This window comes from Leopardus geoffroyi, chromosome C1 (genome assembly GCF_018350155.1).
Source record: "Leopardus geoffroyi isolate Oge1 chromosome C1, O.geoffroyi_Oge1_pat1.0, whole genome shotgun sequence".
Taxonomy (NCBI): domain Eukaryota; kingdom Metazoa; phylum Chordata; class Mammalia; order Carnivora; family Felidae; genus Leopardus; species Leopardus geoffroyi.
The window spans coordinates 117753901-117776453 of record NC_059328.1 but is presented as its reverse complement, the minus strand read 5'-3'; the positions used below and the strand labels follow the sequence as shown (position 1 = coordinate 117776453).

At 56.3% G+C, this 22553-nt stretch overlaps 1 protein-coding gene and 1 long non-coding RNA gene across 3 annotated transcripts in view; one reads left to right on the top strand and one right to left on the bottom strand.

Moving 5' to 3' along the window:
* Nucleotides 1–22553, top strand: part of GLI2 (GLI family zinc finger 2) — a 257356-nt gene that overhangs the window by 59732 nt on the left and 175071 nt on the right. Inside the window, exon 2 of one of the 2 annotated variants that reach the window (XM_045479495.1) lies at nt 10156–10333. In XM_045479495.1, the coding sequence (XP_045335451.1) occupies nt 10186–10333 (148 nt within the window). In that variant the 5' untranslated portion in view covers nt 10156–10185. Of the gene's footprint in view, nt 1–10155; nt 10334–22553 lie in introns of those variants that run through there. The other variant, XM_045479497.1, reaches the window with a different exon arrangement.
* LOC123598788 lies at nt 390–8702 on the bottom strand. The gene is made up of 3 exons (XR_006712785.1): nt 8690–8702; nt 5845–5847; nt 390–1645 (listed from the first exon to the last, which is right to left on the bottom strand). It is a non-coding gene; the product is annotated as an uncharacterized LOC123598788 (long non-coding RNA).

The window sequence follows — 22553 nt, the reverse complement described above, 5'->3', positions numbered from 1 at the left end:
GCAGAGGCGAAGCTTGTTTTTCTTCCCCGCTCAGGAATTGCGCCTCAGAAACACACAATGCAGCTGTTAAAATATCTGGGTCTGGCGGGGCGGCCGCACAGCGGGCCCCTTGTCCGCCTCGCAGACGGCGGCCTCCTCATGGGAGCCAAGTTGGGAGCTTGCCTCTGCTGGCGCTGTGCTGGTTGGGGGCGGGGGGGCGGGGGTGAGAGAGAGACCCCGGTCCTCCGGAGCTTCTGCTGCTCTCCATGGAGGTGGACTTCGACACGGAGGAAGGGGACGGACCATAGGCCTTTGCAGTCAAGCAGGATGGCACATTACACAAAGATGCCAACCTGAGAGCTTGCACGTGAGACCCCAGAGGCACAGGCACTTGGGTGTGTAGAGGGAGAGAGAGGAAGGGGCTGTGACGGGGCCGCCTCGTCCAGTCCCTGACAGCCCCTCCTGTGGGTGGGTTGGCCCCCCAGCGCGGCCCAGGACGGGTCTTCCTGCCGCAGGCGGGCAGGCTTGCCTGGGCTGACACGATACTGCAGCGAACGTTCGTTTGAGCTGGGGCACGCATGTGCTTCTGATCCTTACCTTGAGGGAGGTGCTGTGTCACCCCCATTACACAGATGGGAAAACTGAGGCTCAGTGAGAAGTATGTTCTTGTCCGTAGCTCGATGTGGAGCTGGGATTCTAATGTGGTCAGTTTTCTCCAGAGTCCTCGCTCAGCATGCTCCCTCTGCACGTGCCTGCAGCGGATATGACCACCCCCCCGAAAGTTTCAGAAGCAGCACGGGGAGGTTGATCGGGTCCGAGCAGGACCCTGGGTGGGAGTCCCATTAGGGCAGGCTTCCTGGGTTTTACAGCAGGGCTTCCTTGTGTAGAGCAGAGAGGAAAGAATGTTCTGGGCAGGACAGCATGGGGATGATGCAAGGCCAGGGGGCATGGCCATGACCTGGTACTTTGAGGGAAAAAACCCAAATGCAAGCAAAAGGCCATTTCGATGCCATCTGAAGTGTCAATCACGAAGTAGCTCTTACCCGTATCTTCCCAGGAAAAAAAAAAAAAAAAGCCTCTTGCCCAGCTCCAGTCCTGATACCCATCTCTCCTTATCTGAGGCTGGCTGCCCCGGCAGGGGCCCGTATTTCCCATCAGGGCCCTCCCTGGCTGCCGTTCCGGCCCAGCAAGTCAGTGAATTAGGGTTAATTATCTGTTTTCCTGAAAGCCAGCGAGCCCAGGGGCTGGGCAAATTAGGGAGCTTTCGTACTTGGAAAAATCCATTCTAGGAGTGATAAAGAAGCAGGTGCACCCGCTAGGAGAGTGATGTTTGCCTGGTGCCCCACCCTGGCCATGATGGGAGGGTGAGGGTTTTGCCCTAGAGCTTTTCAGGCCTCTAGTCTGAAGCCTCTGGAAGCAGCTGGGATGGTTGGTGGGAGCCGGGCTGGCCCTGTTGCATGGCCGAAGTGGGTTCGAGACTCGGGAAGCAAGGAAGTGCATTCTTCCTAAACCTGTCTCCCTCTGGCCTGCCCTTCCCAGAGACCCTGTCAGGGCCTGCAGCTCCCCCTCGACCTGGTCTGTCCCTGGGAGGGAGACCTCCTCTCTCCCTGTGAGAATGCTCCCCTTTCTTTTTCCTCTCTGCCCGCAGTGTGCCCAGAGCACATGCCTCTGCCCCTGGAGTGCCCTTCCCTCTCCCCTCTGCAGGCCAAGGTCAAGACCTTTCATTCCCTGTCTTGAAGCCACAAGGCAGATCTGTGGTCATCTGTAAGCCCCCTCTGACGTCCCCAGTCAGTAGCCCTGAGCTTCTCCGGCCCGAAAGTCCCTGCTACTTACTTGGCATTTGGCACAGACCGGCTTAGCCTTCGGTGAACTCTATAAACTGCTTTGTGCCTTTTGACCCCTCTGTGATATTCCTTGCACGTGGCGGGCTTCGACACACTCAGCAGATTTGGTTGGAGTAAAAAAACGTGTGGCCTTCAGAATCGAACGGGCCTGCATTGGAACAGCAGTGCTGCTACGTGTTAACTCTGTGACTTTGGGCAGGTTGCTCACCCTCTCTGGGCCTGGGTTTCATTGTAAAGCAAGGATCATATCGGCCCCTCAAGGGTTACGGTGGCTGGCACTGTGATCACGCGACGAGAGGAGCTCTCCTCGTGTGGGCACCTACAGGTGCTGGAAGCTTCTGATCTTTCCTTTCTCCGGTAATGTGGCTCCTAGTAGGTGGGACGCTGCTGGGCAGAGCAGGGGACCAAGGAATGATGGAGCAGTTTGAGGGACTCTTCTTCCTCTGTGCCACATAGTAAGTAGTGAGAGCCCCACATGGTGTATCCGTGGGGAGGGCGGGGGTTCTAGAAGAGCGCTTTTTTTTTTCCAGTTGTGTCCTCTTTTGCTGTCCCCACAGTGCACCCAGCAGCAGGCTGGACAGTATGTGCCACACGCACGTGGAGACAGGTGTCTGTGCCTGGTAAGGAGCAGCTATCGCGTGCCGGCACCCTGCGCGCATTGATACGTGCGAGGTTCCCGATCACCTTGGGAGGGACTGTACGACCTCTCACTGTCCACGGGCTCAGGGAGCTGGGACCCCATGGTCTGGCCTCTTATCCCATATCTGACCAGGCCAGGGTCCCAGGGATCTCCTGCAGGCTCTGATTTCCCCTTCCAAGATTGCTCTCCCCCAGGGGCCTGTGGGCACCGCCGGCCAGGATGGTACCGGGGGCCAGCCCAGGCAGGAGTGTGTGGTCCTCCCCAAGTCACCAAGGGACTTGGCAGGCCAAGGACAGGGACAAGGAGCCAAGGGACAGGGCAGGGGCATGGCTGTGTCTTCCCCCACCCCCTCTGGTGGTGGGAAGGCAGTCACATCTCCAGCCCTGCCTGGACCCAGGCCTGGAGCCCCTCGTCTGGGTTTTGTTAGAGATGGTTTGCTGCTTGCTGGGTCCCAGTGGAGCTGTGTCGCAGAGGCTCTGAGCCCACATGCAGAGACAAGGCAGGTGGACAGAGAAGTCAGAAGCAGATGCAGCTTAGGCCTGAGGTCCTACAGGCAGGTGCAAGTACGCAGAAGCCCCAGCTGCCACCCTGGGCCACTGAAGGCAGGTGATGTCTTCTTGGAGACGAGTGCCTGCCTGCAGAGGTTCCCCTGCCTGGCCAGTCCCCACCGGGGACCCAGTGTTTGTGGGGCTGCTGCTGTGACTTGTGTTAACAACCATCCTGGGAAGGTTGACTGTTCCTCTCAACCACCCTGGGAGGTAGGAAGGAGACTCCGTGTTCCAGGGGAGGAAACGGAGGCTCAGAGAGGGGAAGTAACACCGCCAAAGACACACAGCTGATGTGGACTGCACTGGTCCAAGCCTACGCACGTCTCATGCTGGGAGAATAAAATGCATACCTGTTTTAAAATAGGATTATTTTATCTCCTGCTGTGAAGGGCAAGCAGGGGGTTCCTGGCTTGGTATAGTCCTGGGGAACGCTCACCCCACCCACTCCCTCTTCCCCTACAAGACGGGGGGAGTGTCAGTTTGGGCCCAGGTGGGGCAGTGGGGCTGCGAGGACGCACACATCCTCATGCCTCCCACCTGGAGAGTCAGTTGTGTGGCTGGCCTCTGCCCTGTGGTCTTGGACTGGCACTCCCTGGGTCCAGATGGCAGTGCCCAAGTGATAGGAGAGCCAATGGCTGGTTCTCGGTCACTCGGGGCCGGTACAGGACGCGGCCTCAGGACCTTGGGGCCACAACTGGGGTGGGGGAGTCTGCCGGTCTCTTTTGAGTCATAATGAGCTTGTAATTATCGTTATCTTTAATCTTTGCTGCACTGACAGTGCGTCTTTCACTTCGGGAAATTTCACCTGTTTTATCTCATTTGATCTTAAAAATAAGTCCGATCAAGGCAGGGCAGGTACTTATTATCTCCGGTGTATTTGTGTGTGTGGGTCTGTGTGTCTCTACATGTAACTGTGTGTGCTGCGTGTGGCTGTGTGTGTGAATGCGTGTGTGTGTGGTATGGGATCATCTGTGCACATGTGACCGGGTGCTTGTGCACGCGTGTGGCTGTGCATGTGGTCGTGGTTGCTGCGTGTGCCCTTGCGTGTCCCCGCGTGTGGGGTCTGGGTGCACACGCAGCATGGCCGAGATCAGAGGAGGTGAGAACCCCACGGCCCCGAGGTGGCTGCGAGGGCTGGGAGGCGAGGTTTCATCTCTCTCCTGGAGATTGATTTCGCCCGGGGAAGACGCTCTAATTCCTGTGACTCACTCGTTAGAGGAGTTCAAAGCAGCCAGGTGGCGGGAGGGTGTCTGGGATTGCAGGTTTCGGAGTGATTCGCTCATTCTGCTCTGATTATTAATTTATTCTTCAAGCTAGTCCTTTCCCTGAGAGTTCTTAACCTCTTCTGTGCCGTGGACCCCTCCTCGGAATGAGGATGCATAGAGTAAAAACACAGAACGCAGAGAATAAAATGCAGAGAATAAAAACACACGGGGTGGGTTACGGGAGAAACCGATGCTATTGAAAGCAATAACCAAATGTTAAAGGCGCCACGTCTGTGCTATAGTCATGCGTGGGCTCCCTTGCCGGCTCAGGCTGCAAGGTCACTGGGGTCTAATGGTGACCTTAAGCTGTGGTGAGCACAGGTGATGCTCTGTGCCATGGCATGAACACATCTGTGACGTGTGCCGGTGGCAGGCTCAGAGGCACTGTGGCTCGTCTGTGCCCGTGCCTGAGGGACACCAACTTCCACTTCCAAGTTAGCAGAGGTAAAATGTATTTTTTCCCTCGGGGTCATGCAGCCTTGCATTAACTGGAACTTGTCAATTATTTGGAATAATTTGTAAATGATCTGGAAGCCACCTTCTAAGTGGCACCCCCGTGAAGCTTTCTCTAAACCCGTCTGTGCATCACAAATACCCATGGAACTTTTTACAGAATGTCATATTTTGTCCCTGATCTTCTGCCGGGACCTGTGGAATCAGAGCCTCGGGGAGAGGGTCCAGGGATGCCTGCAGGGCTTCTCGGGGATGCCAGGACCCCCAGGAGGTGCCGAGGCCCTCGAGGGTAGGTGACTAGTGCAAAGGGGCTCCTCCTGGCCTCGGGTCCAGTGCATCCTCTTCCCTTAGCAGAACCTGGGCAGTGTGGTTACATGTCCTCTGGGGAGTTGTTCGAACACGCTAGAGCAGTGTGACTTCCCCAGGTGCAGTGGGGGTGTTGCCTCTCCTCCTCCCCCTGGCGAGTGCTGTGCTCCCAGCCCTTTCTGTTGTGGAGCCTTTGGTGGGGCCCGTGGGATTTCGGCGCAGACCGTGGCACCCCCCCAGCTGAGGTGTGGGACGCCCCCCCTCCGGGCCCCCCGCTGCTGTCCCCAGATGGCCTCTGGGGGCCCAGGTGAGCTTGTTGACAAGGCTCGGAGGAGCTTCAGGGAGTGAAAGTGGCTGCCTGGGACCCTGGGCGCCTGGTGTTTACCCAGAAATTGTGCTAATCCCACTAATTCCCGTGATTTACGCAGCCTCTTGGCTCTGTCTACGGCCTTCCCCTCCTGGGAGGGGAGGGAAGCGGAGGGCAGCGGCTGATGTGCTGAAGATCATGCCCGTGGCACGGGGCGGGGGGCTGTCTGCGCTCCCCCTGGCTGGGTCGGTCCCCCGTGGGCATCCAAGGAACCCCAGGGCTTCTGTGTGCACATCTGTTCCTGGGCCACAGAAGGCAGTCTGGAGAGTGGGAATCTCAATAAATACCCTTTCCTCCTGCACGCTGTTCACCCTGGTCCTGTGCTGGCCACACCCTGAGGCTTCACGCGGCGATACTGTCCGGGGCCCTGGCCCTCTTCCCTCTGTGGAAAGTGGCCCCGGGGGGCTCACTTCCTCCTCTGTAAGCACTGGGTTGGTGACACCCACTCTGCCAGCGGAACAGGGCAGGAGGCTGGCGTCAGGGAGCTACAGCTGCTGGTCTCCAAGAAAACCCGCAGTCTTCTGCTCCTCTTCTAGTCTCCTCGTGTCCCTTAGCAAATTGACACCGTCCCTTCTTGAGCCTCCTTCTTTTCTTGAGATCTCTGACGCTAAAGTCCGAAGGTTCTGACTTGTTGGGCTCAGACTCCCCATCTGCATTCGGATAGGGTTGGATCCATGCCTCGGGGGTCTGCCAGCCCGGCACTGGGGCTGGAGCTGGGGTTTGGTCTCATGCGCCGACGCTGTGGGCGCCTGGAGTCCTCTGCTGGTTTCTGGTCCACTGAGCCCCATGCCCTCCAGACGCAGGCCTGGTTCCCTGTGCCCACCTTACCCATCGGCAAGGGTTCTGAGTATCTGCTCAGCGGGGACCTAGGGATGCAAGGCCCAGCCGTGCCCTGGATGAGGTCACAGTCAAGCAGGAAGCCAGGTGGGGGTGTAGCAGGTCACGACCGTGACGTGTTGGGGGAGTATCCCATCCCTGGGCAAGGACACCTAATTCATTTAGGGGTCGTGCAGGGCCTCGCCAGCTCCCAGCCTAGTGCAGGTGAGGCATGAAGCTGGTCATCAGTGAAGAAGTGTTGAGTAAAGGGTTAGCGAATGAATGTACGACCGCCTACCCTGGACGGCTCCAGCAGACAGGCACATAGCCCAGTCGCGGTGTTTGCACACAGCCCCGAAAGAGCCTCAGCTTTGGCCCACCCTTGACTGGTGGTCTCTATCCACCGGTGTCACTACCTTGGATATACGGGATTGGCGGGAGCCATGCCAAAACTTGCTTCTTGGGTCCCCTGGGCTCCTGGCACAGTGCTCCCCATACCCGAAGGGCTCAACGGTTACCTTATGCCTTCCAGGGGATTCCGGGGTAAATCCCTTAGCACTGTTGTGTCCTTACGCAAGGGACAGCTCACTGTGGTGCTTGAGAGTACGGCTTCGGGGCCAGACAGCCTGGGCTCAAGGCCTGGCACGGCCGCCTCTAACTGTGAGTCTTAGAGCCAGTTACTCAACTTCTCTGAGCGTTGGTTTCTTCCTATGTAAAATGTGAGGATTAAATGAGATCCTTCCCGTAAGGTGTTTGGCACACGGTAAATGCTTATTAAAGTTTTGTTGTTCCAGCTGTTATTGTTATTTTTGTCCTTACTTCCAAATTCAAGGTGTGTTTCAACGTTGGGCCTAAATATTCCTTTACCTGAGCTTCTGGGGAGGAAAACCCAGGCTGTTCACAAAACCACTTGCATTTCAAAGAGCTGTGGTTTCCTGCCACAAAGGTCCATTCCCTCTGCCAGGCGTTTCTGAGCGTTTGCCCTGTGTCAGCTTGACCTGGAGGTGATGATTACAACCTAAGGGTGCTGGGTTGGTGCAGAAATCCCAAAGCAGAAGTGACTGGAACTGGGGAGGAGTTGGGGGGCTTCCCAGAGGAGCTGATATCCGAGTGGCATCTTGAAGGAAGAGTAGGGGTCCACAGAGAAAGGGTGAAGGACTGCAGGTGGGTGGCATGGCTTGAGCGGGGGCCTGGTGGCAGACAGGATTGGGCTAGTCACACCTGTCTGGGTGGGAAGGAGATGTGGGCAGGGGAGTCTACAGGAAGACTTTACCTAAAAGCCACGGGGGTTCAGCGCGGCCTTGGCCAGAGGAAGAATGCAGTGAGATGTGGGTTTGGTGCAGCCGGGTGGCCGGGCTGAGGGGGCCGAGAAGGCGGAGCGGGCGCGGGCCGGGGTATGTCGCCGGTGAGCGGTTCCCATAGCCAGATGACACAAATAGACTCGGGGCCGAAGGAAACCCCATAACTCACCAGAATCCGCAGGGAGATTTCTCTGTCCCCCATCGGCCTTGGGTTTTCTTGACAGGGAGTTTTGAAAGTTTGAGGAAGCGGGACAGGCCGGTGTGTGCAGACAAAACCAGGCGGTCCAGGACGCGGGTTGTTTTCCCCTGGCAGGCCAGCAGGACCGTGGACCGTCTCTGATACATCACATCCGTCGTTCTGGGCTTTTCCCATTTTCCACCTAGACACATGAGTTTTGTGCGGATCTAACAAGATGAAATTCTGGACCTGAAGATGTGGATCTAACCTCGAGGCACCCGGGGATGGAGCTGACCACTGCCTTTGGTCTCTGCCCTGCTGTGACCCACGGGCTCCCTACCAGAACATTCCCTTCCCACCGGCCTGCGAACCAGCCCCGCCTCCTTTCTGCCGCCCCAACCGCGGACCTCCGGACTCTCCAGTTGTTGCGTTATGTTTGGCTTTTATGGCAAAGCTTCCTGACGAAATTGTTTGTGCCTCTGTTTTTCCTACCTCCACTCAGGGACCCTGGTCGCCACGTGCGACCGAAACGGGTCAGCCCTCAGGCTTCACTGTCTCCCATCTCTCAGTAGCTTAGGAGGGAGCTGATTGTTCCCCCTCTTCAGGCTGTTTCACTCCTGCCTTGGCTTCCAGCCCCCCACGCTCCCCTGGTGGTCGTTTCCTCCTTTCTCCCACTGGCAGTTCCTGCTTAGTCTCCTTGGCGGGTTTCTTCTCCTTTTCCTGGAAATGTTGGAATGTCCATGTTTCAGCTCTGGAACTTTCTTCCGGAACTTTTCTTCTTGGCTTCCACCCTCTGTCTCGGAGATCGTGCGCGGTGGCTGTCATATTCCTCCCTCCAGCTTCTACCTCTCCCCCGAGCTCTGAACTTATGTTTCCAACAGCCTCTGTGCGATTTAATAGGCACTCCAACTTAACATGGCCCAGACTGAGCTCCTGATCTCTGCCCCAAACCAGTTTCTCACCCAGTGGGACCCCATCCCAGCCAATGGCACGGCCATTCATTCATCCAGGTCATCAGCCAAAAATCTGAGCCACCTGTGACACTACTCCTCTTCTAAGAAGATTGGCTCGTGTCTCTATTCTGTAACTTGAAACAAATGCTCAATTAGCAGTTTCTGCCAGCGATGAGGCATATTAGTGAAAGGCTTGCTTGTGACCCGGGACTCAGCCGCAGAGGGAGCATTACCTGTGCCCTGCATCCCGGTCCAAGCCCTGGAAAGTCTGTGATCCCCGCCATTCACCATCTCAGACCACCATCACGTCTTCCTGGGCCTCTCTGGTAGTTCCCCTTCCCCCAGATCTGCTCTCACACGGCAGCAGAGTGACCCCGATACCCCCGTGAGACCTGTCATACACCCCATCTGCTCAAAACCTTCCAGAGCCTGCACTCTCCTTGCTGTTCCTCAGACGAGCCAGCCTCTGCCCATCCAGCTTTGTGGCTCCTGCCTCTGCCCTCTGGCTGCCTTGGGCTTCCATGGCAGATTCACGTGGCACCCCGTTCCAACCTCAGAGATGAAGGCGGCAGGCCCTCTGCCCCTCTGCCCTGCTCTGTCCTTCCACTTTGCTTGCTTTATTGACATTACCTCTCACTAACTGAAGCTAAATGTACATTTATTCCACCTCTCCCTGCCCCCTTGGCCCATATACCATGTCTCTGCCAGGTAGAACGTAAACTCCGTGGACCGTACCTTCAGGCACCAGACAGAATGCCTGATACATAATAGGGGCTGAAAACTATGTTGACTGAATATGTGCTAGTGCATAAATGGTGAAAAAAATGTTTGAATGAATGAATGAATGAATGAATGAATACACATATACACAAGTACACGAGAGGTGGATCCTGGTGAGCAGGGAAGGAACAGGAAAAACGAAAGCGTTTCTGGGGCGCTTGGGTGGCTCAGTCGGTTAAGCATCCGGCTTCGGCTCAGGTCATGATCTCGTGGTTTGTGAGTTCGAGCCCCCACATCGGGCTCTGTGCTGACAACTCAGAGCCTGGAGCCTGCTTCAGATTCTGTGTCTCCCCCTCTCTCTCCCCCTCCCCTGCTTGCACTCTCTCTCTCTCTCAAGAATAAATAAACTTAAAAAAAATTTTTTTTTAAAAGAGGGCTTTTCTTTGAGGACCACTCAGGAATTGTTACTCTGTTTTCATTTTCCTGTGATGCCCAGTTGGCGGTCATTGCCCCTGACTTCATTTCTCCAAGTAGAACTTGCTGCCCAGATTTTTAAAAATCTGGGGTCGAAGGCAACGCAGACGCTCAGCTGTTGTCCGCGAGGTCGTTCAAAAGACCAGATGAGTCTCAGAACTAATAATTCTCGAAATTAATTAAACCCTCCTTCCCAATTATGAGAGAATTAAGCTTTCATAGTGTGCGGCGGCCGTGAATCTGGGTCGGCGTTTCCCGGCTGGGTCTGGGGGCAGTCAGTGGTGCTGAGCGTCTTTGTCTTTTTCTTCAAGGGCTGTCACCCAAGACCATGAGCGGCTAAGATGGAGACGTCTGCCTCAGTCACGGCCACGGAGAAGAAAGACGCCAAAAGTGGGAGCCTGGAGGGTGTCGCTTTCCCCGACCCGGGCAGGAAGGCCTCTGCTCTCGCGGTGGCCACGGCGGCCGCGGCAGCGGTGGCTGCCCAAGGAGGTACTATGTGTTCTTCACACTCGGCGGGCGGCAGGGGTGTTTTTCATTAGCCCGTTAGGATTTAATTAGGCCGGTGGCCGATGTCACCAGGCAGGCATGCTGGGTTTATGGGGGGCGAAGAGGAGGGCGCCCCTGCTCCCGGGGATCCCGGGCCCCTTGACGTTCGCCTGCAGGTTTCTCGGGGATCCGGCCGCCCTCAGTCTGCTGAGCGGCGCTGGGAGCGTTCGGTTGGCACGTTTGAGATGTGCCAGAGACACGGCCTCGGGCCTCTGGCCTGCCAAGGACTATTTTGGAAAGTAATTGTCTCCTGATCCCTCTGGCTGTAATTAGAGGGTCAGGTACAGAATTTAGTATCCTTAGGTGAATTTCTGGCCAACTTAATTATAACAGAAGAACTCCACAAGCCTCAGCCTCTCATTTACTGCCCCGGAGAGAAATGCTCTCTGGTTTCCACTGGTCCGTGCCAGCATCCCGTCGGGAAAGTTTGGCGGGAAGGCGAGACCTCCCCTTGTGTGCGCGCAGTCCATCTGGAGGCCACAAAACTATTTCTGTCTCGGAGGAGTGGAGAGTCTTAGATTTCTTCTCTTTCCCTTTTTTATTCAAGTGCATTTAGTCATGGCCTATTGCTTGCCGCTCAGGCACAGATTTGCCTCTGCGGGGTGGTTGCGCAGGCATGGGCAGCGCCTCTCACACTTTGATGCGCACACGCAGGGCAGGGGTGGGGGTGGGGGGCGGCTTGCTGAAGTGCAGAGCCCAGTTTAGCAAGTCGGGCAGGGCTGAGTTTCTGCGTTTCTCTCCAGAACTCAGGTGATGCTGGTGCTCCTGGTCCGTGACCCGCGCTGGGCGTAGCTGGGGGCTGGAGCCCAGGGACTCGGGGAGACCCTCAGACGGGGAGGAAGGAGTTGGTGGTTCCAAGAGTGAACTAGAGGACCTCCGGGGTGTGGTTACTACATTTAGTTTTATTTTTGTTCATGATTCTAAGTTGGAGGTCATTATTAGGATGTGTGGCCCAGGTCGGGAGGGGGAGACCCGAGGCCAGCCTTTGGCCTCCCTACCTGGGTGATGCCCCTCGACTCCTGTCCCTCTTGGAGACTGGCTGTCCAGGCCCTTCTTGTGTGACCAGCTGGGGTGGAGGTAGGAGCCAAAGCCCCAGGTGGACACCCTGCCCTCCAACAGGGTGGTGTCAGCAAAGGAGGGGAGGCTGAGGGTAGGAGTCTGGCTGGCTGGGAGGCCAGGCTGCCTGGTCACAGGACTGGCTTGTCCTGGGCCTGGCCGTGTCTGCATGTGATCTGTTCCTTCCCTGGGGTCAGGCTTCCCCTACCCCGTGGTGACTGCTCAAGCTGTCCCTCTGCCTACGGGACAGATCCATGGGTCTCCGAGGCCTCAGTGAGCCCTGGCAAGCCTGGGCTTCCGTGCATCTCTGGCCTGCCCCGGGGCCTCTGTTCTCCCCACGGTCTGGGTCTACCTCTCCTGAGCTGTGAGTGGGTCATGAACTACCACCTGGCAAGATTTACGGCCATGCCATAGTAGCAGAGAACAGACTTAAGCAGTAATTACACAGTGATTGAGATGTAATTGGGGGGAAGCCCCTCTAGCGTCAGACCTCATTGTCACCAATGTGCAATAATGGCAGATGCCTGAGGGGATCTCGATGCTGGGGGGACGGGCAACAGGCAGATAGCTTGGGGTGCAGTGGTTCCTCGGAGGCATCCAACCCTGCTCTACCCCACCTGCACCGGCCCCCTCGGATGCTGGCCCTACCCACTCCTGCAGGCCCCCATCCCCTCATTCCCTGAGCCCAGAGCAGCTCCTGGCTGATGCGGTTCCAGCGGAGCTGGCTGAGACCTGTCATTGCAACAAGTCTCCGGTCAGGTGCAGCTGACCCTGGGGAGCCTCTTCACTGCTCCTGCTCCCCGTGGCCCTGTGTGCACAGTTTGTGGGGGAGGGCCCTCCAAGAGTCAGGCAGGAGCCTGCATGGGGCAAGGCCAGGGGTATCACGGAATGGGTGCCCTGGACTTTGAGGCTGTGTTCCAAGGACAGGGTGAGGGAGGCCCAGCGGTGCAGCCCAGAGGGGGCTGGCCTGGGTCCTAATTCCAGCCACATCCCTGGGGGCCATGTCATTTTCCTCTCTGGGCCCTGTTTTCCCAGTCTGTGTCGTGAGGTGGACGTTCGGATAACATTTGGCAGATGTCACCCAAAGTCTTCATGATCTCGCGACGATCTCCTGCCTTTGAACACTTAGGCTGTTTCCAGCTTTCACCGTGGAAAAATAATGTGGAAATGAAATCTTTCTACCTACAGGTGTGTTCCCTCTTAGAGCCAAAGCCATACAATTCCAGTGGTGGGGGTGAAGGCCCTGGAATTGGTGGTGGGACGAGGGGATGGGACCGAGGGTCAGGAGCTGGCCTGGACTACAGGCTGCCCGCCCCAGCTGGACACCTTGCAGCCCTGCCAGTTTGTAGGCTGTCCCTGTGCTGCTCACCACAGGGCTCCTGACATCCTCAGACAAGACTCAGCCATCCTCTGGACCACCGTGTAATAAGCCACGAAACAGTAAGCTTGTGTGTTCGATGATAGGAGATTGATTAATCAAACTATGGAACGTTTATTGAATAAAACATTATGTGGCCACTGAAAACGTTCATCAGGAGACTTTACAGTCACGTGGGGAGGTGTGACTGCGTTCCAACAGCGAGAAAAAGCAGGACGCAAATTCTGTCTTACGTCTCTCACAACTTTAGACTCCCCGGAAGTACCCTTAGCAACGGCCGTCCAGATGTTGGGACTCAGGGTGATGGACGATGCATAGGGGAAGCTCATCCCTGTGGTTCTCAGGGACCGTCAGCCTTTTAGAACCTTCTATTCGAATGTAACTCCCTCTGAAAGCAGGGGTGTGCTGGAGCCAGCCGCTGCTAACCTGTGGGAGTGGAGTGTAGACATCTTCCAATCCTGCCGTCCTCGACCTTCAGTTCGTAACTAAAAGTTGGCCATAGCGGGAAGACTTGCGGGAGGAAAATGGGCAAACGCTACACATCAGGGCCGCCTGCCCCCGCTGTCTTCTACCACAGCCTCTTGTTGACCCTCTCCCAGCACACGGAGCTGCTGGGTACCAGGCTAGAGTGGCAGGCACGTCTGTTTCCTGAGCGTTTGAAGGCTCTATTTTATAAAAGAGACAGCGATGAGGCAGGGAAGGGACTTGCCCAAGGCCACCAGCTGCTGTAACAGAGGGCGGGATCGGAGGCTCCGGCTCTTTCCCTGTCACGTGGTGAGAGGCCTTTTTTTGGTATTTGCTTTCAGATTGTGATTTTACACTCTTTGTGGGTGACGTGGGCCTTAAAGCCCAGCCCACTGATACCGTGTGGTAATCGTCCAGCCTCCGCCCCAGCTGCAGAAAGTCACACATCTGTCCAAGAGGCTAACGGCACCTGCTCTTTGTGACTTTGAGATTCGAGGCTGTGACTTATTTGCAGAGGGCCCCGAAAAGTCACGTGGCTTGACTGGCCTCTGTTGCTTGACCTCCTGGAGTGCCACGAGGCTGGACGTGCTGGGGGCTGGGCGTTTCCACTCAGAGTTGCAACCTCTCTGAGCCCGCGGAACAGGGCAGTAGCAGAGAGGAAGCAGCACTGTGGTCAGACTGGGGGAAGGTTTCAGTGAATCACCTGTCTGGCGGGAGCAGCTCCGGAGAGCAGACGGCAGAAGCCGAGGCTGGCGGGTCCTCTCCCGGCGACTTTAGCTGTGGTGCTAACACTTTGGAGGCCATAAATCTTTAAAAAATACATTTTGGCCCAGAGCTTTTTTCCCCCTTTAATTTTTAAAATGGCGTAATTTTAAAGGCAATTTGATTCAGATGTTTTTCATTGCTTTACGCCGAAACTGCCCAAATGCTGTCGCATTTTCCTCCTCGGCAGTGGATTTTCTTTCCAAAAATATTTCCGGACCTGTCTGTGTGCCTCAGCTGAGCCCCAGGGACCCAGCCACTTCAGGCCTCCGGGCTGGGACGATCAGAAAGTCTGGAGCCATAAACCTTGGAGCCGGGTCTCGGTCCGAGAGCTTTGCTAAGTCCCTGAGGTCAAACAGCCAGACGGGCTTTAGAAATTCTGCGAGGCGCCTACAGTGGCTAACACCTAACTGTTGCAGAGTGCCCACTGTGTGCTGGGCCAGGGTCCCCCCACTGTGGTCCCCCACGAGTGGCATCAGCATCCCTGGGAGTTGGACCCCACCCTAGGCCTCCCAGAGCAGTGTTCCGGGAGTGGGGCCCAGCGAGCTGTGGGGATTCTGGTGCACTTGTAGGGCCCTCTGTGTTCTAGCTGCGTGAGGCGTAGTGTGACTTTCCATGTGTAAAGTGGGAGCTGCTGAACAAACATTGTGGGAGACACGATGTGTTCACACCTGCCTGGCACGGGGTACCTCACAGGTGGCACGGTGTAGCCTTAAGAAACAGGTCAGACTCAGGGCGCCTGGGTGGCTCAGTCGGTTAAGCGTCCGACTTCGGCTCAGGTCATGATCTCGCGGTCCGTGAGTTCGAGCCCCGCGTCGGGCTCTGTGCTGACAGCTCAGAGCCTGGAGCCTGTTTCAGATTCTGTGTCTCCCTCTCTCTCTGACCCTCCCCCGTTCATGCTCTGTCTCTCTCTGTCTCAAAAATAAATTAAAAAAAAAAAAATGTTAAATTAAGAAACAGGTCAGACTCTGCAGCCATACCACCTGGGTAAGGCCCAGCTCTGCTCACCTTGGGCAGGTCTGTGTCTCAGTTTGCTCGTCTGTAAAATGGACACAATAATGGCACCCACATCACGGTGTTGTGAGAATTACTTGCGTTAGCAACATAAAGTGCCAGGCGCTAAGTTAGCTCTTTGTGGAGATGCCGGTTCAGTCTCTGCCTTGTTAACTATCACCGGTTTTCCTTTTCTAGGCCTGCAGGCTCCGCCTGACTTAGAAAGTCTCCCCTTCACTGGCGACTCTTGCTAGTTGACTTGTTGAGGCCGGACAGGTTGTAGGAAGACCAGATTTCTGTTGTCTTCCTGCTTGAGAGTGGTGGAGGGAGCCCTGGGCTGGAAATCAGGCCTGAGTTTCTGTCCTGCTTTGCTTCACTATCACAGGCCGTCCTGGGTAGACGACCTTAGTGGGTCCCTGGCCTTGCTAACTCAGCCTTCTCCCCTGTATGCTGGAGGGTGGGATCAGACCAGAGGTTGCCCAAACTGGCCATGCCTCAGAATCCTGCGATACACCTGTCATAAATGCGGATTCCCGGGACACTCCAGACCTGCTGAAACGGACCCTCCCACGCCGGGGCTGGGGCCCCGGGCATGTGTATGTGTAGCAGGCTTCCCAAGCCTTTGGATGCGGTTGGTCCCAAGGCATGGAGTGTATCCCTGGAGGTGGGGCACTAACCGGGTGCCGCTGGTCAGTGCGGGCAGCGTTGTGCCCTGCATGTTACGGTGCGGCTCCCAGCACATCGCTCCTTGCTGCGGGGGGGCCCCTGTTCCTCCGACTGCACTGGCCACCCCTTCATCTTGTCCACCGGCCCTGTTGGCGTCTTTGCAAGTTGCTTCCAGGCACGTTTTTGCTCAGCGGTGACACATCCCCCCGCCAGTCCCGGAATGCCGCACCAATACCATAGTCTGCAAAGGAATCAGGTGGTGAGCATTCTGGCTGAGGTGCCCAGGGTGAGGAAATGTACCCAAGTCACCTGGAGCCCCGTCCTTGATAAGTACCTCCGAGACCCTGGTGTCTCTGCCCTCTCTCTGCCTCTTGCCCTCCTGCTAGAATGCCCTACGGGCAGGGCATTGGTTGGTCACCATTGCACCCCCGGCCCAGCAAGGCAGATGGCCGACAAATGGTTGCTGAGTGAGCGGCGTCTGACGACGTTATGCCAAGTGTGTGCTGGTCGGCTGTTGTGGCCTCCTCCCTCTCAGGTCGCCAAGGCCCTTGTGAGACCAGGGTCAGTTGGGCTGGCCTGCTCCTTGGCCCCGGCTCCCCCACCTGAGGCCCTCTGGAACTTGCCGAGCGGGCCCAGCCTTCCCAGCCTACCCGAACTGCTCTGCGGGGGCCACACACTTTCGCCTTGGGCTGGAGGATGCACTCAGGTGTGACTAAATGGGCAATTATTCTTATTTAAGTGATTTTCAGGATGGCCGTTGGTGCTGCGGCTGAGCTTGTTTTAATGGCCCAGTCACATGGAACAGCCAGTTCCCATCAGACTTTTTCCAAGAGCAGAGCTTGGTCCTCGCTGACAGCTCTGTCCACCCAGGGAGGGGGACGCAGTCCGACCGCCCGGGCTTTTTCCGGGGAGCTCTGAGCGACTCACGATGCCCTGGCCAGTGAGGTCTTGTGTGCCAGGGCTGTGCCGGAGGGCCGGGGCCCCTGGGGCAGAGGGGAGGGTTGGAGGCTTCTTCTGGCCCTCAGTGGAGTGTGGTAGGAAGGACCTGGGCTATTTCCTGCTCCCCACTGCCAGATGTGTGTCTGGAGCAAGCCGGCTAGCTTTTCCCAAGGCCATCAGTTGGGGGTAATAATGGTAACCACATCTGGCTCCGACGAGGAGAAATGGGAGAGCGTTTGCAGAGCGGCTATCAGAGGGCCTGGGCACTGACAAAGTAAACATTAGTGACATGAGTCTGAATGCCCATTCCTTTGGCGTATCCCGGACCCCGTCCTCTAAAGGCCGCTCTAAACGTCACTCAAAACAGCTGCCGTCCAGCATCAGAGCAGATGCCCCGATTAGCCCCAACATGGCCGCCCCCGCCATATCTCACATTAGCGTTCGAGGCCCAGCCCAGGGCCTGTGCTCTGGAAGCCTTCTGGAAGGACCTCCTGGCCTCTCCCCCTGGGTTGTAGAGGCTGGCGCACACGCATTTCCACTTCAGACCCGCCCTGTGTGTTTCTGGCTGGCGCGTGTGAGTTGGTGACCTCTGCTCACAGAGAAGGAAAGTGCCTGAGGGCCGCGCTGGTGGCTCCGGCTCCTGTTTCCCCCCTGGGCCCTTGGCAAACGTGGCCTCATCTCTTGTGGTTCACTGTGCGTGTTTAACTATTGCAGAGTTGGGGAAAGCTTCAAAGTCCTCTCTGATTATAGAACTGGGAGAAGCTTGAGGGATCATATAGTTCAAATCTGTTCCTTTTAGACATGTGGAAGCCAAGGTCCAGAGACACGAAGCACAAACTCGTCTAGTGACACCGCTGGGACCGGAAATCGATTCACCGGGAATCACCGATGGGATGGGACACAGCTGCTCCCTGCCCTGCCCCCCGGTCCTGTCCCAAACCCCGGCTTCCCGAATTGATGGTGTTTATGTTGGAGACATTTTTCTGACGTTTGGTTCTGTCAAAACTAATTTTAGCATTTCTAAAGCTTGGTAAAAATACAGCCTCATTACTTTGATGTCAGTGCATAGTTTACTATTAGTATATTCTGGGGTTTATCATTTTAGTCATGTTTAACACGGCTGCACCAGGCATGCACTATTAAATCTGGCTTACTTTACATTCCTGTCCGGAATTATTTATTTGTAACAATTTCCTCTCTATCAAAAGACACAGCTAATGCTGTGTTTTAATGTGTTATTTACACACAAAATAACCTATTTACAACTCAGTATGCGCCAGAGGGAGAATGGATGGGCCCCAGTTTCCTGCGTTCTGTTATATCGGAGTTTAACAATCTGGTTTGCTAATAGAACCATTTATCATTGGTGTGGGGGGATAATTTATTTTATGTTTGTGGCCAGGTCTCCCTGCCTCTGATCTTGGGAACATTTTGAAGATAATGAAGTCAGGCCTGGTGTTTGGGGGGGAAGCAAGATACCCGAAAGAGAAGGGGGACCCGTGGCCTTCCGGAAGCGGCCCGGGTGCCTCTGGGTTCCCTGAGCGCGTGTGTGCGTCCCACAGATGGTTCCGGAACACCTGTCAGAGACACGGTGATGCAGAGACTCTGCCTCTGCCCTCCAGGAGCACCCAGCTGAAGGCATCAGGGGACAGAGAACAGAGCGCTATGGGGACACTGGGCAGATGTGACCCATCCCACCCAGGAAGCTTCTTGGGGAGGCAGCATTGGAGCTGGGCCTGTAAGGATGTGTAGGTCTCACCAGGCGAAAAGAGGAAAGGGTGGGTGGCAGGGCAGCTGAGCGACCCCTTGGGAGTGCAGGGGCTTGGGAATCAGCGTCTGACCCGTGTGGCTGTAAGCTGGGGTATTCAGGGGGTGGCCTGAGAGGGGCTCCTGCTTCAGTGACAGGCGGGGTGTCTAGACTGTCCCCTCACCCCCAGGCCTCAGGGAACCAGTCCCAGAGGTTCAAGGCAGACCCCTGCCACATCAGATTGTCAGTGTCTGCTCAAAAGTGCTACCTGCAGCCAGAGGCTGGAGACAGGGGTCCAGGAAGAGGTCCCTGGGTCCGGCAGCCAGGCATGGCGGGGACGGACAGTGGGATGAGGGAAGGACTGCTCAGAAGGGAGGCCCAGCAGCGTCTGGGGCTCCTAGTGGTTATGTGGCCACTCGACCTTGCAAGCCGAGGTCCTGTGGCCGTGTTGGAGCCTCCGAATGCGCACTAAAGGGGAAAGGAGGGCAAAGCAATGCATCTGTGTTCTAGAGGCCTTCTTGACGGACCGCCTGGCCTCTCCCCCTGGGTTGTAGAGGCTGGCGCACACGCATTTCCACTTCAGACCCTCACTGTGTGTTTCTGGCTGGCGCGTGTGAGTTGGTGACCTCTGCTCACTGAGAAGGAAATGGACTGCTGCCCTTTCTGAAGCCTGTGCCAACACCAGAGGGGGCAGGGACGGGTGAGGTGGGGGGAGGCATCCAAGAAGCAGGGGCCATCGTCCCTTTCCCCAGGGGCTGTGGCCCTATGGAGAAACCAGACACCCCCACTTGTAACACTGATGTGGCCCCTTACCTGATGTATGGAGTGATCAGAGTATTTCAGGAGGGGGACCTGGAAAGTCTCTAATGTCTGAGTAGGGCCCTGCTAACTCCGCTGCCTGCAGTCGCGTGCCCTCTCTGCCCTGAGGCCCTAGGGGGGGTCAGCCGCACTCTCAGATCAGATGGCTGGGGAGAGGTTACCAAAGTGGTGTTACAAAGCGTGGCGGGATTCAGGGCAAGCCACAAGGAATGGTGCATGGGACCACCAGCTCGGGTGGCCGGCATGGTCTGGGGGCCGAGGCTCAGGCTTGGACAGACGAGGTTTGAATCCTTGCTCTGTTGCTTCCCGGTTGTGTATCCTTTGCTGATCTGAACCCCAGTGGCTTCACCTTAAAAGTGGACGGCACACTTATCTTTTGAGGGCCAGGATTAGAGATAACCAGCATAAATTGCTTGGATGGTACCTGGCATATAGTAGGCATTCTGTATATAGTTGCTTTCAGTATTATTGTTTTTGCTGTTATTATGATTATTCTAGAACTATTTCTGAGAGTAGCACATATGCATCCGATAAACATTTGAGAGTGAATGAACACACGGGTGTGTGAACAGAATCTTCACAAGGAGTAGCAGCTTGCCCATGATGTACGAGGGGGATATCAGCCTTCTAGCCCAAGGAGCAGCACGTGCAAAGGTCCTGGGATCTGAGAGTGGGTCTGTCAGCCCCTTGGGCAAAGACTGCCTGCACACCTCAGCCTCAGCATAAGCTGCTGTCTTGGGACTGGGGAGCCCTGGGATATCATGTTCAGGAGCCCCCAGTCTGTCCTCTGGCTGCTGCATAACCACGTGTGGATGCTGGAGGCCCAATCCAGCCCGGCTCTGGATGCACATGGCTTGTTTGGACCCCACTGCAGGCTCAGCTGGTCTTTCCTCTTGGACAGGCAGGGAAGAGGAGGCTGGAGGGGCTGTCTTGAGAAACTGCCCTTGGCTCTTTCCCTGAGACTGTCCTGGCTGGCCCTGCTCCCCAGTGCTCATGGATTATCAGCTTGTATTTGTGGGGACTGGGAAGTGTGAAACCCTCACACCGGGCAGCAAGGCCTCTGGTCTGAGGAGGGTCATTTCTGGGTCTGATTTCTATCCCAGTGTGAGTAGTCACATTTGAGAGGAGGGTTTGGGTTTTGGGTGGTGCTGGGCAGAGGACATCAGGCACAGACTTTACACCTTCCTCAATTCCCGCCATTCTGGAAATGAAGGAACATTCTGGGGGAAGCCTCATGCATGGCAGAGCCGGGGGTCCTGCACGGTGTGATGGTGGTGAGGGCAGGAGACCACGCCCCAGCCGAGTGCCTGAAATTGACCCTTCAGCTGTCACCTTGCCTGCAAGTTTGTGCAGAGGCCCATGTTGTCCTAGATCCCCCTGTGTGACCTGGGTTACCAGGGGCCAGGCCTCTGCCCAGTGACAGCCTGAGGGTATTGGGGTACCTGGGGCTGAGAGAGCGGACTCACGGGACAAAGGTCAGAAAGGGAGGTACAGACTGACGAACATGCACTTTGCTACCTCTGCAAGTTCTGAGGCTAGACACAGGTAGGACCCCTGAGTCTACACACCGGTCACATCTCTCCTGGCCGTGTTGGGGACAAGGAAAGCAACGGGGACCTTCAGTTAGAGACAGGCAGGCGTGGGTTCACACCCACGTATGAACATGGGCTGTCCTTGCCTCATCTGCGAAATGGGGGTGATGACGCTCATCTGGCCGTCTGTGTGGGGCATGAGGGTCTGGCTTGTGGGCGACGGGATAGTGGCATCGCCTGCCTGAGCGGGCCGGGGGCAGCTCCTGGCTGTATCATTAGCGGCCAGAGCAGTGCGGAACTTTCCAGCCGCCCGCAGCAGCGCTGACCTTCCAGGCCCCAGCTTTCCCAGCTCTGAGCCTAGGATGGGCTGGAGAGGAGGGCTGGAGGAGACAGTGATCCGTTCTTAGGTAGACAGACCCCGGAGAACTGGAAACAGTGCACTGAAACCTGTATACTGATGTTCACAGTGACATGATTCAGAAAAGCCCCCGCCAAAATGGAAATAACCCAGAATCCGTTAGCTAACGGATGAACAAAATGTAGTATATTCTCATGCGTATGGAATATTATTCAGCCGTAAAAAGGAAGGAAATACTGACTCGTGCTTCAGCATGTACGAACCTTGATGACCCATATTGTATGACTCCGTTTATGTCACTGTCTGAGCGGGCAAATCTCTAGAGGCGGAAAGTAGAAGGGAGGAGGGAACGGGGAGAGATTGCTAATGGATATGGAGTTCCTTTTTGGGTGGTGATGTGTTCTGGAATTAGATTGTGGTGATGGTTGCACAACCCTGTGGATATAGTTAAAACCACTGAATTGTATCCTTCCAAAGGGTGAATTTTATGGTATGTGAATTATATCTCCGTTTTAAAAAGGAAGGGAGGGAGAGAGCAAGGAAGGAGGAGGGAAGGGAGGGAGGGAAGAAGAGAGGGGGGGGAGTTAGGGATGACCAGGTGCAGGCCTGGGTGAGGCCTGCAACCCCAGTGTGAGTCCCCAGGAGTCCCCAGGCTGCGTGAGCGATGCTGCCCCTCAGGGAGGACCCAGCTCCCCTGGCCAATGAGCAGCTCCCCAGCCAATTCTATAGGCTCCAGAAGCTCTAAAAATAATTGGAGTGGAAGGAGGGTGTTTAATGACAAAGTAAATAATTACATTAAGGGTGTGAGTTTGGAGGGAGCTGAGTAAATCACTTTAGAAAGAGCACCAGCCTCCAGCTAACTTCCAGTCCTTTATCACCAGATCCCATCCTCCCTCGGACTCTGAATAATTGATTGTGGCAGGCATTGTGGGCCCTGCAGCGGCAGGCGCTGCCGGGGTCAGGCAGGGCTGGGAGAGATGGCTAGCCTGCGAGCCAGGGTGCCCCGCCAGGCCCACCTGCTTCTCCAGGGAGATGAGCCCCGGGGGGGGCAGCGGGGAGGTGCCCGGCCCTGTCCTGCTTGAAATCAAATGCTTTGCTGGGAAGGGCCGGGGCTCAGGGCTCGGTGATGCCCTCGGCTGGAGAGGGCCAGATTCTTCTGTGCTTCTGAGAGGGAGGAGCCTCAGGGGCCATGAGACCCACTGAGGCCCAAAGAGGGGAATATTTTGCCAAGGCCGCACAGTGAGCGTGCGACAGGTCCGATAAGAAGCAGATCTGGGGCACCCAAGCCAGCGCCAGGGGTGCGGCGCCCAGGGTGGGTGGGCCTTAGCGAATCAGTGGTGTTCCCAGCTCACGTTTGGGGTCCCCAACCTGTGAGCGCTGTCCCAGGCCCCCTTTGGAACAGCATCTGCACAGGGTGGGTGTCAGGCAGGTTTCAGCTCCTGGGGCGG